We start from the raw sequence: 15,610 nt of genomic DNA, 5'->3' as shown, positions 1-15,610 counted from the left end.
TTGGAAATCATGTAAGCATTTTATCTTCACAATGGGCCAAGAGCCTGCATTCAATCTGCAGCCACAAGACCATGCACAGGAGCCTGTGCCTACAGCAGCGATGGAAACATCACCACAACTCCCACAGTTCCAGCTCTGTTTCCACAGACCATCAAAAACTCTCCCTCACAAAACATACTGGACACCTAAGCTTTTCACAGTAGGTCTGCAACCACTGCCCTCTCTCCAGTCATGCTTCTCAACAGATACCGACACTGTCCCACGACTGAAAGAACTCAGGCCCAAGAAAGTTAAGAAGAATTGTCACAGTTATAGCTCATCAGGAACAGAGTGTGACAGACTTCCCAAACAGACATTAGACAACAGCCCTGACAGGCCCTCTTGGAGGGACAACTCCAACAGTGTCTTCACCTAGCCTCACCTGCAGAAACAGATCTCTTCACTTATTAATCCTAGCTGAACTAACCCTTTGAGATGGTGTTTGCAGCAGTGAACACCTGCCTAGCTCCACTGATGGTCTAGGACTGGAAGTGGAAAAAGGCTGCGAGTGCAAAGCAGGGTCTAACACAGGTCCACATGGTACAAGTCTTGTTTGGTTTGTCTTGGGTCTAACTTTAAAAACTGGAACCATTCAGTGCACAGAGATAGGTACATGGCATGTAAGGAGTGTCCTGTTCCTTAAGTGCTCTGCACTTTAGGTTGATGCAGCCACATGGAGAGAAACTGGATCAGAGACTCTGGAAGCTTAGCCAGTCAGGACAGACTGAAAGAACTGGAGTCTCTTTCTTCCACAGAAAAGAAGACTGAAACTTGAGAAAGCCAGTAACAGTGCTCACCAGCGCTCACCAGTACAAGAGGCTGCAGCAAAGCAGTGACCTCCACGCGCACACAGACTGGGTGAGAAAGGCAGACTCAAACTACAGTGCTGGAGCCTCAGGTCAGACAACAAGGAAGCCAAAGCAATGCTGGGCTAGGCTGCCTGGCAGGCCCCACCACAGACAGCTGTGTGCCAACACCATCAGAAACACCAGCCTGGTCCTGAGTTTCAGAAAAGGAACCACCCGTGTGACCTCCACAGGTCTTGTTCATTCCTCCCTTTCTATCGGAAAGAAGACACTGGAAAAGCATGAGAAGCAAGCACTGAGAAGTCAGAAAATAAAGATCATTTCTGCCATTTATCCTGCCTGAATTAACAGGAATAACACACAAAGTTTTTCTGCCCACCATGAGAGGAGGCGTTGATGTACAACAAAGGGAGGCTGTCATTGGCAGTCCAGGGTCTTCTCTGTGTGCATGCAGAAGCAAGAGGGGAGAGTGCTTGGGAGAGGAGGGTACTTCAGGAGAAAAAAAAAAAATAGGGTCCTGCAGCAAAGGCAGGTAAATGGAAGCTTGGGAAAATATTTTTTTTCCTTTTCTGCCACAGGTTCCCTGTCAGATGTAGGGAAATCAAATAAAGTAAATGTTCTCTATGTGGTCCTCAAAAGAGCATTCCTCATCCTTCACATATTTGACCTGACAGCAACACTCAAGAGTCACAAGTGCAAGTGAGGCACACTGGAGACGCTGCTATAATTTGGAGGAGAAAGCAAAGAAACATTTTCAGACAGCAAGGCCAAAGCACTGTACCTGTAGCTCTCTAAGTCTAAACCATAGCTGTGCCATTAACAACTAGTTCCACTGGAAAGAGAGAGATCAATTCATTACCATTTAGAAGGAGACACAAATACAGTACAGCCCAAACCATATATCAAATGACAGATGACTTGCTGATCAAGGGAATGTTTTGCACAAAAAATATTCTGTGGAGAGGACTGAGCTGAAATTTGGAAGAAAACCTACCACACTCAGCCCACATACAAGGCCAGTTAAACTTGCTGTACCAGGCAGAGGGGCTCTGATAGACGTTACCTTGACAGAGCTCATCTATGTGAGCAGATACAGCTGTGAGTCCCCCAAAAGCAGGCAGGACAGAGCTGATAACAAGGGAAGCTATCACCAAGGGACACTAAGGAACAGGTAGAAGCAAATTTGGGGGGGTTAAACCCTAACCCAAAAGACCAAGAACACCACACAAAAAGAAACTGCTTTTTTTCAACTCCTACAACACTAAGAAAACAGGACTGTGCACAAAGTTATTTGTAAATGGAACATGACAAGCGAGGTATCAGTTGCCAATTTCCCAGCAGAGAAGCAATTCATGAGACCATGACATTCTCTGATAGCTGGAACCAAAAAGAATTACAGTCACAACAAGAGTACCTCCCAGTTTTCCAAAGAGAAAACCTGGGTCCACGTTCCCTTTAAATTAAGGGAATTCAACATTAGGGACAACGGCAGCTCTTGAAGAAATGAAATGGATAAAAAGGGTTGCAACGAGCACAGAACCGAGTGCATTTTTAACAGGGGAACGAAAAACTTCAAGGGGATGGAGGGAGCAGCTGGAGGCTTCCTGGAGAGGATGCGGCAACTCGCAGGCAGCTCTAGAGTACCTGGATCCCCCGGGAGGCCGGGCTATGCCTGAGGCGGGTCTCACCAGCTCCCTGCCGCCGGGGAGCCCCGGAGAGCCCCGCCGCGCTCCCGCCGCTCCAGGGCACGCACCGCAACTTCGGGCCGGACAGAGCTCGGGACAAGTTGGAACAGCTGCCAACAGGCTGCAAAAATGCACAGAAAAAGCCAATGGGGGCGGCGGGGGGGGGAGTACGGGGGCAACCCCGAAATGCAAAGCACGGCCGCACATTTCCCTGGCTTTGCAGAGGGGATCTCGCGCGGGAGGGAGGGGGACAGGTGGGGGAACGAAGAGATGTGGGAGTCGAGGGCGACTTAAAAAAAAAAAAAAAAAAAGCCAGGCAGAGCCTCCCAGTCGGGGCTGCAGCCCCCAGGCAACGGGGACAGCGGGGCGCAGGCTGGGACAACGAGAACGCTCCCGCACCGGCGGGCCGGGGAGCGGCGGGGGAGCTCGCCGGGCGTCCGCGGGGTTCGGGAGGGCACCGGGATGCCGAGGCGACTCCGGCCGGGACGGGGGGCTCCCGCCGCCGCCAGGTGAGCCTGGGCACAGTCCGGCCGGGCGGCCCCGCGGCACCGAGGAGCGCTCCGCAGGGACACCTGTCCACCACCGCCGTGCTTCCAAACTTTCTCCCGGAGTTGCAGCCAGCCCGCTTCCCTACCGGCTTTGCAAGGATCGCGGTACTCCATCAGCTCTTCTGCCGTCTCCGGCTCCCCCAGCGTTAAGGAGGCTCCCGGTCCGGCTGTCCCCGCGGCAGGTAGGATGAGCAGGGACAGCAGCAGGCGGCGGAGCGGGGCGGCCCCGCGGCCCATGTCGGCGGAGCGCTGCGGAGCGGAGCGGAGCGGGGCGGGGCGGGCGGGCGGCGCGGCTGCCCGGGGTGCGGGCACTGCGCGGCGGGAGCGGCCGCGCCGCCACCGGGGCCGCGGGGGGCGCCGCCGCTGTCACTCAACGCGCGGGCGGCCAATCACGGCCGCGCCCGCGCCTCTGCCCCGCCCCCGGCGGGCCCCGCGGCCCCGCCCGGCCCGGGGCGCTGCGGACCCCGAGGGCGGGGAACCCGCTCCCGCCCGCCGCACTCGGGGGAGAGAGCTCCGGTTACAGCGCAAATTAAACATTTAGAAAATATTGGTACTAGAGTTAATTACTACTGTTGTTGTTATTTTCCCCTCAAAACAATCGGCGCTTCAGCTGAGCCGCTGCCGGGAGAAACAGTATCGCAGCCTCCGTGTCTAAGTGGAGTTGTTAGACCGCAGATGTGGAACGATAGGGAAAAAAACCCACGAACTAAAGAACGGGCGAAATTAAGAAAGATGGGACTAGACAGTAGGGTGTGTGTTAATCCCTCTCACCTGTTTGTAGCAGTTTTCACTGGCACCTGGGCTGTTTTACTGGAAATTTGGGCTTTGGGATGATACATATGCAGAAAGGCCTGGGAAATCAGGGAGATGGATTGTGTGTGAGATGCCCAGTTGCATCCAAATCTACACCGTGGTATCTGAGCTGGTGGACCCCAGTTGCCTGAGGCTATACAATATTTTGGACATCTCTAACAGCAGAGTATGGGGAACACATTGGAAAGCATCATACTTTAAAGGCTGCTGTCTTGTGATGGAGGTAGTTCACACAGACAGGAAGGATGTCTCCGCTATTTGCATGGTGACTGTAGGGAAAGGGCAGATGCCTAAAGCCCAGTCACCTCATCAGAAGCTGAAGAAGGCCAGCCAGGTGCTTCCATATAAATTCAACACTGCATAGGGCAGCCCCCGGTCTGACAAGATGTTACAGTCTGAATCTGGAGCAATAGCTATGGGTAGATCATCTGTTCTCATGCTGCTCAGCAGATGTAGCATTGGGCAGAGACAGTACAGATGCTATACTGGTGAGCAGAGGAGAGTTGACAAGTGTACAAGCTCAGTGGGGGGTTCCTGGGGTGAACCTGCATCCCATAATCTTCCTGTGCTGTAACTCTGCTCCTTCAGCTGAGTACTTCAAAGCTCCCACAGCAGGATCTTCAAGCAGCATTTTGCCATTACAGCATGGGCTGCAAACCCTCCCTTCTCTAAGACAGATAATAGTTTGCCACCAGCTCTCCATAAATTTGTCACTTCTCTTCTAGCCTACAGCAATGAATGATAACTGAGCATAAAAAGGCACAACATGATTCAGGCACCTCCTGAGCAGCAAAACAGGCTACTGCAAACTATTCCTGACTGTTCCCCCTGCCTCTCATTTAATATTGTCTTCCCAGAAAAGATAAAGTCAGGAAAATAAAATCCTCTCTAAACCTTCACAAAGACCAAAAAGGCTGCATCAAACCCTGACACAAAGACCATAATGAAAAGCTCTGCTAATCAAACACACAAGTTTTTTACAACTGGTCCAAACAAATGCAGCAGCTGGTCCAAGACCTGCATTCAACCTCTAACATCAGTGGTTCTGGCAATAGCTGAGCAGAAGACACACTGTTTCCTCCACTTTGTGCTTCCAAGCAGGTCCTAGAGGATCAATGGAGAAACCTGAAGGAAAGGGATCAGCAGGGAGGGAAGTCTGTGTCACCCATGTGGGAAAGTCCCAGGCTACTCCAGAAGCTGTCACTCAAAGGGTAGGAAGAGAAAACCTGCATGGGAAAGGTCTTGTATTTTCACTGAAAGAGTGAAACAGCCTTTTGCTGTACCAATGTTGGCAAAATGAGGCAAAACCAGGAATAACAAGAACATATTTCAATGCATGTGTCAAGGTTGTGACGAGGACTTACTGCTAATGCTGGATAGCAAACACCTGGCTGGTTGTGTGCTTTTCCTGACGATATTCATTCCAAACTCCCTGCCCTTCACTCCTCACTGATGGTCACCAAATTGGGTATGTAACACCAAATAAAGCTGTTGAGATCAAGCCTGAAGAATATGGGCACTTTGAACAGAAGACCTAAGTGAAGGGCTCACACTTGTGAAGATTTGAAATGCTGACCCATCCACTGATAAGTGTCCTGAACAGAGACAATGAAAGGAATGGTAACTTTGGAAATCAGTCTAGCACCTGACACCTCATGAGCAAAGAAGCACCTTGCTGCACCACCTTAGCAGAAGATTTGACAGGGGTTTTAGGTACAACTCTCAAAGACCTGAGCACAGAGAACAAAGAAAAGACAGTTCATTCAAATATGTAAAGGAAGAATAACCATCAGCTGGACCAAGGAAGATTTAGGTGTCAGGCCAAGCTTTCTAGCAGTAAAACATGGAAACACTAGACCAAATTGCCAGAAGAATCAAGGAGTTTCCATCGCTGTATGTTTTTGAAGAGGAATTTTGAAGACAAACACAGATCAGAATAAACTTAGTAAGGTAACCATATCCATCTCTTAAGTTTTATACTGCTCATTACCACACTAGCAACTTTTATTTTTTCTGCATTAGGTTGCTACTTTCTATGATTTTGTCAGACAGTGTCCAATTTTAAAATGAAAAGCTGATCACCTCTCTGTGCTTCAGAAGAACTCCCAGCTTTTATGAGCTAGGTACTCTTTTTCTCTCTGTAGAGAAGGTCTTGGCAACATTACTTTCTGAGGGTATGGGAAGGTGGAAAATAAAAGCTTGAACCCTTGTAAGAGTAGTCAACATTGTGTCATCACTGTCATCACTGTGGAGAGCTGGGCTGTCACACACGAAGAACAGCCTTTTGTCTGCATGGAAACTGCTTGTCAGCTTCTTCCAGGATATCAGTCTATGCTGGAGAGTCCAACCTCTTCTGCATACAGAAGCTCTATTACAGACATGGATGGACATACAAGAGGACATACTACAGCTTTGAAGGAGGAAGACAGCAAAGTAAAATGTGGATCCTTGATTGTGCAATTAGAATGAGTCTGTGAGGGAGTTCAGAGGAATCTATCACTATTATCCACACACAAACAATAAAGTTGCCCTACTACAGTAGACTCTAATGTGAAAGCTGCTCAAACCTTCTAGAAATAGTTCTCAGTAACAACCATACCACTTTGCAACTGGCAGCCAAAACAGTGTACACAGAGCAATGACTGCTATCTTGTGTTTACGAGATGGGCTCATGTCATCTTGATTTGCAGGTGCCACATCAGTGCAAATAAGGAACATTGAAAGCCCTGTGAAAGGATCTTTTTCATCTGAGCTGGTAAAACAGTTGGAGAAGCCTCATAACAGCAGTGCACCTCGTGACACCAACAGTTAACTATCTGGAAAGAAAACAATCCATATCCATCGCTGTCAAAGGCAGCCTTTTCCTTTGCAGAATTCTCTTCTGCCCAACACATGCAAACAAAATCCACTGTCCTTTCAAGCCTCGCTGAGCAAGAATGCACACAGCTCTTTCTGAATAGCATCAATGAGCAAAGCTATGTGTAAGCTGCTTAGTGCTGATGGAATATCCCTGCACACATCACGTCCCAAGGCCAAAACACACACAAAGTTTGTTAGGTCTTCCACAAGACCTGCTTCTTCCCTCTTGCCAGCACTTGGGGTCCACCAAATCTTCTAACAAAGTGAATGAAGCACCACTCCCCCTTGGAGCCTGTCCCACTGCTGATTCCTCAGCTGTTGGCAAGTTTACAAAAAACCAAACACATCAAGCTAGTTACATCACCTATACAAGGGCAGATGGAGCTGGGGCACACCCCTCTGAACCCAGAGAATTCTTTTCTTCTTCCCTTTGCATTCCAGGACTCCTCACTTCTCCTTAAACTTCTTTCATTACTTCTTTTTATGGCAGGAAAGAACTCCTGCTGCAGGTGTAGCCCAATGTGCTGTGCATCACTGCCTACAGGCACCACGGGGCACTGCAGAACCATCACGCTCCCTCTGCCTCAGCACACTCTATCAAAGGCTCATTTACTCTGTTAATACCATTACAGGCTTCCCACCCTGATGAAGCCTGTTCACTTCCCCATCTCCTTTTTCTCTGTCTGATTTATCTAGCAGTCTATTGCTCTCGACTCCCCTTATCACTCATGGAGTTGACCACTCTTGGGACATCCCTTCTTCCCAGCTTGACCACTGTCATGGACAAATCCAGGTGATAAAATGAATATCAACCCCTGCTCTCTCTTCTTTCCATTACCTATTTTAGTCTCTCCTGCAATAGGTTGGGGGTGAGTAATTTTTTATCAAGTTTATTGCATTGTCACCCAGGAAATACCTGCCATAAGGGTAAATGATTTGCTATCCAAAATGAATCTTTAAAGGTGCTGACACATATGTGCTTAAATGAGTTCCAGACGTTCTGAAATCTGCTGTACAGAGAACTCACTGCAGTCACAGGCACATTCACCTGTGCTTAAAAAGCTCAACATACATTTAACACAGTCCTGTCATAAACAGGCAGCGACACTTAAGGAAACTAGGAGTAAGCCATGGTTGGAAAATTCCTTTTCATTCAACAAAGTAGCAGCAGGCAAGATTTTAAGTAATCCCACATATAAAAAACACCAAGTATTTTTCCCATCATTACTGCCATCTTTCAACTATGTGAGAAAAACCAAGATACTTCTGGGGTAATTTTGAGCTGTACAGGCACAAGCTGTGGGAGGCAGGGAGAGAAATCTGTCTTGTCTGGAAGTATGAATTTTGGCTTGACCACTGGTTCCCAAAATGAGGCATGTCAAACTGATGTTTCATTACTTCACTTAAAATCCATTTTCAGGGTTCATACAGGAGTCAGTTGTGCTTGGAAAGCATTGAGCAAAGCTGGCGGTTTTGGTGATCACTGCAGCAAGGTTAAGCAGAAGGGCATGGGAACATCTTTGGAAAAGCATCTGCCAGTTCAAAATTTCAAAAGGTGAATCCACTGGTTTTTTCAAAGTATTTTTTGCCATAGGAAAAATTCTGTCTTATTTTTTTCTCTTTGCGTAGAGGAATAAATCTGGTAAAGTATAAACATTTCTCCAGTCCTCTGCTATGAGACAAAGATGGGATGGCTGCATTTCCCTGTTCACAGGCAGGCATCCTTTACAGAGGCTGGTAGCATATGCTACCTGTGTTTAGGCTGTTTCACAAGTGGGTAGAATTTAATGAATCTCTCAGAAAAGATGTTGCTTCATGAAGAATTGCCTTAGAGAATTTTCCCAGTTACAGTTTCTGCACAGGATTTTTGTACATAGATTTATCTATAGGAACATCTTCATCCAAACCACACACTTGGCTGTGGCACAGAACATGCAGGTATTTCCTCTCGTTGGGTAAGCAACACTTCAAAATAGGCTCATCTTACAAGTCACTCTTCAGATCACTAAAACAAGGAATGGTGATTTCCTTTTTCATTATTTATTTCACTAAACATATAATTAAAAAATGTTGTAATTTCAGCTTCAGGCAAAGGTGGGTGTTTGATCACTTTCTGATAGCGAAATAAATAGAAAACTATTCTCAACAAAAATCAACTTTCAGCTAAACAATTTCAAATTACAAGAAATGATTCTGCAGAATTTGAATGCAGAACTTAAGTAACTTAATGGCATCTCTTCAACATTTTATTACACAGATCTCCAACTCTTGCAGGTTAATGGGTGCCTGACTGAAAAACTGTCACATCTCTTTGTAAAACAAACAGTAGGTCATGCTCATTATTCACCTGCCAACTTCTGGGCCGACATTATAAGGAAATGAGGAGAAAACTTCCATCTCATTCTCGCAGTTACTCCTCTGTAGCAGAGCAAGAAAAGCCTCACACTAAGCTAATTACATAACCCACTTTTCTGAGCCCAATCAAATGATAAGACTAGTGATTCAGAATGAAAAAACGACATAGAACTAAATCAAAAGGAGAATTACATCTCTAGTAGCACTAGTGAAAGCACTAGAAAAGCACTGTGCCTTGCCTAGTGCTTTAATATATCCCACATTCTGACATTCCTGATACAAACCTTTGGGAAATGAGAATGAGCATCCACAGAACTTCCTTAGGTTCAGTATTGTGTAATGTTCTCATGATGTTCTCTGCCCTGTTTGAAAGCTTCTCAGGAGTTAGTTACTACAGATCTCAAAACATTTCAGAAACCAAATAAATGCCTGTGACACACAGTCTTCAGGAAAAAAAATATTTACATATACATGTGGTATCTAACTGTAGCATGTTTTTCTAGGTCAGTCAGCTTGTTAGACAGAACTGCAAGAGACTGGACTTTTTTTTCCCAGATCCAGGATTTCCAGTTTATAGGGTTTAGGTCTAGGCTTTGGTGAATTGGAATCTATCTAGGTAACTACTGCATCATCTGAGTAGGCATGCCTCACAATACACTAGGAGATAAACTCCCAATTCTAAAAATGCATGTATTTTCTGGACTGTGTAGTCACATAATGCCAGCTGAAGGATAAGCCTGAGCTTGTACAGTTATGTTTTGGAAAGCTCCAAGCCCAATTCTGAAGGAGATCTTCTATCTAGAATGTAAGAAAAGTTCCAATGGGTTTGGTTTTCATAAGAAAAGAAGCCTCAGCATGCTAGAACCTCCAGAGATTTGATATATTGTTCTGTATTGTATTACTAGGAGCTGGTGAGAAAAATAATGTATCAACAAGCCAAACACGTTGGTAGCAGCTAATAAGATCCCCCTTGTTCATGGCCCATGAGTCCTTGGTTTATTGCAAAAGCCTTGCACCTTAGCAAGTACACTGATGAAAATAAAAGAACTGGTACAGGACTGGGGGCAATGACACTGTGACAGCAAATTTATCTCCAGGCCTGTCTTCAAGATAGGTTAGTCCACCAGATAAAAAAGCCTTTTCTTATCCTTTTCCCAACTGAGTTTCTACCCTTTAAAGTGATTCTCTCCAAGAACTGCTTGAATTTCCTGGAACTGCACAAAGCCTTCCAGTTTCATGGGTTCTCTCATCATCTTTACAATTCCACACCGCCCCCCTCAAGCCAAAACCCAAAAACTGGAGGAAAAATTTCAGAAGCACCAAACTAATAATGCAATTAAATACTGTAACAGTCCCTTCTCTGAACAGAAAAAGCATCTACCAGAGAGAAGCACAAGCTGTGAAGAACTACTTGCAGAACTCACATGCAGATGTCTCTTCTGCAAGTTATGAGAATTTTCTCACTGAAGCCACTTAGCAAAATGGAAATGTTCCCTTGAGAGGCTTTGGAAAACAAATTGCACCAAACCTTTTTTTTCCCTCCTGGGGTACGATGCTCCTGAAGAATGCAAGCCATAAACACACTGCTTCAAAACTTCCAAGTGTGGCTTTATTCCAACAGAAGTCCAACAAACAGGCTTTCATGACTTCATGGCTAACCCTGGTAAACAGATACTTGTTTTAGACAGCAGCAGAGCCAACAGCTATTGCAAGGCTGCTCTACCGTAGTGCATTTAGCTAGGAAAGATCCAAGGGATCCAAAACTGGAATTCTTTTTCAATCTACAGTTCCAACAGACTTAAAAATGAACCACAAGCTGCACAGTTAAGAATGCATTCAAGAGAACAGGACCCCTTTACTCCAGCTCCAAATATTCAGCTTACTTGTCCACAGGCTGGAGAGGAGACTTGTCTTTTCTTGAGCTGATGCTTCCTGGACACATTCTAGTTGAAAAACTGCTGATGCACGCACAATTACAGAATTTTGCTGTCTTCAGTGAGGCTGTGTATATGTACTTCATTGGCAAATTTGGCTAGATGCTGGTGATGCTGAAGCCAGAGCAAAATGTAACTTTCTCCTTTGTGTTAGCTCTGCAGTAATGACACTGATAAGAATGTGCTATCAATTTTACCCTGTTTTAGTGCCATAAGACTAAAAAGTATTAGGGTTTGTTTTTTATCCTGAAACTTGTTGAAGAAATACACCTAAGACTATCCTACAGAAAACAGTCTGTGTGCCCTGTACACAATTTCGAATGTAATTCTGCAGAGGAATTTATAATAGACACTGTTGCTTCACAACATTCAGACATCAGAGAGAGCATAATGTAATGTTTATTTGCAGTCTCCATTACCTCCAGTCCAGTTTTCACCAATTTTCATACACAAAATACCAGAGGTGTTTTCTATACGCACTCTGCCTCAACTGAAAAGATTTACAATTGTACTCATCTAAAACATTTGGTCGAGATTGGCTATTGCTTATGCAACTATTTACTCAATTCCCTGGCCTCTGTACCAGCAGTGGGAAGAGAAGCAGTGACCGGCCAACTGAACAGTTATCAAAAAGCCTGAATTCAAGAACCAGAAACTCCTAAGAAACAACCATGGTAAGAGGAGTGTTGTCTGTAAGAACTTTATTTCTTCCATAAAAGAGGAAGGACTACATCATCTAAGCAGAGAGCTTCCAAATTCTATTAAGCAAGGTGGTTTAAGCTGCACCCATGCGGTTTTTTGGGGGAGGAGGGATAGGAGGGAGGAGAGGGGGAGGACAAATAGCCTTCCCCCAAACAGCAACCATAAAGACAAGCTGTTGAAAACTGGTCACATTTTGCACTCCTTCAGAAACCAAAAGGGGAAAAACAAAGCAAACCCCCAACTTACGTGCTCGGGTGGATGTATAAAAATGTTAATTACTTAAACATAGTACTTCTCTTGGAGGAACTTGCTTGCAGAAATGAAAGCAATGCCTGTGCAGTATCTATCTTTTCAATGTCACTTTAAAAGATATACAATCCTATCTGGATATGTGAAAGCTAATAATGCCAGAGGACAGAGAAAGCAAGTGGGCAGCCCACCATTCTGTGGCATTAAAAAGTGATTAAATGAAATTCACAAACAGTTTAGTGACATTTCTGATAGACTAATCACATAGCAGTGTTCTAAATAGAGAAACGGACTCATTATCAAAATATTCCCTTTAAAAAAAACTTGTAACTTGGCAGAGTACTTAATGTATATATTGTGTGGAGATAATGGCTTCTCACTTCAGATTTAGAGGAAGGAATATGGATGAAAAGAGGGCTTCCCACAGCTGTATGCACTAGAAGTACTAGTGCAATATCCAGACTTTGCTTTAAGTCTCCATGTTTTGGAACAAAGGAAAACTAACTATTGACCCAGTTTATAAGCTCATCTTAAAATCAGCCTGTACTTTAAAACTAAAAAAAATTATTTTATTCAACGGCAGAGTGTTCACCTACAGATACCAATGATTCACTTGAAGCAAAACTTAATTATTTTCTGACAGACTGGTTAAAATTGGCCAGGGAAATCAGAGCTGAAAGCTCAAACACTTTTCAGATATACAGCAGGATGCACTGCTTCCCACTATTACCTACCTGTAGAGTTCCCCCAGGCTTCAACCCAACGCTGCCAAAACACGGATGTTTCTCATTGTGGCTACTGCATTATCAGTACTTTTTATAGAGAGACAATACAGTGCTAGTCAATACAAATACTTGGCTCATTTTTTAAATTGAAGAAGTTGCCTTCTCCATGGCAGGTGTTCTATTTCAGACAGCCACACTAATCAAAACATCCCTACATGGCAGATGCCTAAAAAAACCCCATTAAAAAAATCAAGCCAAGTGGCTCTCAAATCTGGCACAAACACATTCAGGATATTTCTAACTAAATACAGTGCATAATTAACAGTGATCTTAGAAAGACTTAACCTTTATTTGCCCATTTATTTTAGTCCACGCTTACCCCAACTTTTCCCAGTACACTGGCTGTATCACAAAACAGATTTCTCCACAGCCAAGAAGAATCTTTTTGGGTTGATCATTCACTTTGGAGTTATACTGTACAATATAGTTGTAAGTAAATTCTGAATTCAAAGCATGGGGGTTGGATGGATGAAAACCACACCTATACTGCATACAGAAATTGGCATTCAGCAGTAATCCCTTTTCAAACATTTTCAATTGCAAACTCATCTATTTTCACAATCAATACATTTTTGTCTGAAAAGTTTATTTTAGTTTTCTGAACACTCTAAAGCAACTGTGCTTTTGATGTTACACAAGTGTTCAGATAGGATTAACAAAAATTAAAATGTTCTAAATTACAAATTTAATTCCTGTAAGAGCTTGAGAAAAGAAATAGAACAGAAAAGCATGACATACACACATTGTGAAGAACCCCCAAATTTTCATGCAATGGCAGGCAAGATGTAAAAAGCCACCCGAATTCACACATTTTTACACCGAATCATCAGAAAAGTACTCTGTAGTAAATCTGTACATCCAAATACATTTGGGATCTACACCTAAGTTACATTATTTAATGTTATATACACTTATTACCCCTTGTATGATGTCTAAAGGAAAATCTTCATTCAACCCAAACCCAAAAAAAATGCAAGACTAACTTGGAAAAAAGGAGAATCACTTTAGACATTCAGTTAAAATGTTGGTTTTGTTTTAATCTAGACCTTAGAGTGTTCATTAAAAAACAAACAATCCTCTTCCTTTAACATTTTGCTTTCTAACTGTACAGTAAATTGCATTGCAGAGATCACACTCCGTCTTCAGACTGTATTTTCTTTGGATGGATTTAAGATGTAGCTGGATATTACTTTAAAGATAAATAAAGGGAAGTTGGTCCAACTAGAACAACAGCTGATATATTACATGCATATGGGTTTTTTATATATTTTTAATTTTTTTTTTTTAAACAAATGAATGTAGGGTAGTTGATATCACAAATAAACCAAAAAGCACCTGGAGTCAAAATATAAAACATACCTCCTATCCGGTCAATGGCAGTAAAAATCAGAAGAGTAATCTTTCTGGAACGGTATTTTTACATAATTTAGAAATGTTAAGTACCAGGAAGACTACTAATCAAGTAGTTTTAGCAGCCAAGTTTCCCTCTTTTTATTGAATGGAATAAATGCTTTAAATAAACTGTTTGTCCTCTTCACTGAAGAGAGCTAGTCTATTCATCTTTAATGAGCTAGGTTTTTTGTTTTTTGATGTTGGTTTTTTTTTTGGGGGGGCGGGCGGGGAAGATTAGCCACGTACTGTAGTAATGCCTACTGCATATAATCCAAGCATTTGCTGTGAACAGTTGGAGAAAGCAGTCAGTAAGAACCTAGGATCAATGGAATAGATGTTACTTTAAGCCATCCACAAAATGGAGACCCATATAGTGCCCAGTGTTAAAACCCAAATCTCTTCTCGCGCTTTTTGCTGTGCAAGTTCATCCCCAGGAAAAGAGGAACTGATCCATAGTTCAATTTTCTTATTTCCTTAGTCAATTTTCACATTAGTGTAGATTTTACGAACAAAGGCACTTGTTCCCATGTAACCAATAGCTCCTGCAAAATAAACCAAAAACGTTGAATATGTTAGAGAGCTGATCAAAGTAAAACAGCAATATAAACCACACACACTTAAACAGAGAAAGTCACATAAAGCATGCACTCTGCACACAGAAAATTATCTACCTGCAGCACTTGTTCTCAAACTCCAATTATCCATGCTCCCCCTGAAAGTCTGGCAAGAACTTCCCTAGTCTAGCAATCTAAATCCATTAAGCCATCTTACCAAGAGGCCATGCTCACTTGGCCTCGATAAATATAGCAGCCCCCCTACTGCTGCCAATAACCGGGTCCATTTTTTCTGAACAGAGGGTAAAAAACATACAATCACCCACTCTGCAGGGAAGGTGGATGGGAGGGCAGGTTTTTATTATAAGTTACATGCCTTCTGGATGAGTGTTTTATTGGCAGATGGCTTTTTCCCTCCCACAAGGCACAAATAATAATAGATCCCCATCCCAGGAGTCTTACACTCCAAGGAGGTCTGCACAAAGAGATTAAACAAGTAGCAGTTAGTAGTTAAAGGAAATTGCAACCTGTGGTTTTCAAATTAGTAAGAGTCATGAGCAGAGTATGCATTGTCACAGCAGTAATAAAAGAACAGGTCACTGGGTTTTTGATAGGGGCAACAGTTTATGCTAAACCCAAAATACTGCAGTACAAAGGACATCCAGAAAAATGAAAGATATGCACTGGACCAAGACCTCTTCTCAGAAAGAGATTCAGCAACTTACCTGGTCAAACCCAGAACCCCAGGTCTGCCAGGCTCAGTAAATACTGTGGTCTTATAATATCCACAGGGAATATCTTCATCTCTTCCAACCAAAACGAGAGTAAGTCAGTTTGGCTAACTATGATGTTTGAAATGAAGTTGAAAATCAAGCAAGAATTAGACTAC

At 43.7% G+C, this 15,610-nt stretch overlaps 2 protein-coding genes across 5 annotated transcripts in view; both read right to left on the bottom strand.

Annotated features, from left to right (window-relative positions):
* TLL2 (tolloid like 2) overlaps positions 1–3,327 on the bottom strand; it is an 87,487-nt gene extending 84,160 nt beyond the window's left edge. For both annotated transcript variants that reach the window (XM_032694201.1, XM_032694202.1), the window contains exon 1: positions 3,165–3,327. In XM_032694201.1, coding sequence (XP_032550092.1) covers positions 3,165–3,315 — 151 coding nt within the window. In that variant the 5' untranslated portion in view covers positions 3,316–3,327. The remainder of the gene's footprint in view (positions 1–3,164) is intronic.
* An 8,095-nt stretch (positions 3,328–11,422) lies between these two features.
* Positions 11,423–15,610, bottom strand: part of TM9SF3 (transmembrane 9 superfamily member 3) — a 45,743-nt gene continuing 41,555 nt past the window's right edge. For all 3 annotated transcript variants that reach the window (XM_032695669.1, XM_032695670.1, XM_032695671.1), the window contains exon 15: positions 11,423–14,709. In XM_032695669.1, the coding sequence (XP_032551560.1) occupies positions 14,642–14,709 (68 nt within the window). In that variant the 3' untranslated portion in view covers positions 11,423–14,641. The remainder of the gene's footprint in view (positions 14,710–15,610) is intronic.

Source organism: Chiroxiphia lanceolata, chromosome 8, assembly GCF_009829145.1.
Source record: "Chiroxiphia lanceolata isolate bChiLan1 chromosome 8, bChiLan1.pri, whole genome shotgun sequence".
Lineage (NCBI taxonomy): Eukaryota > Metazoa > Chordata > Aves > Passeriformes > Pipridae > Chiroxiphia > Chiroxiphia lanceolata.
The sequence above is the reverse complement of the archived record's forward strand: the minus strand, read 5'-3'. Positions and strand labels throughout refer to the sequence as shown.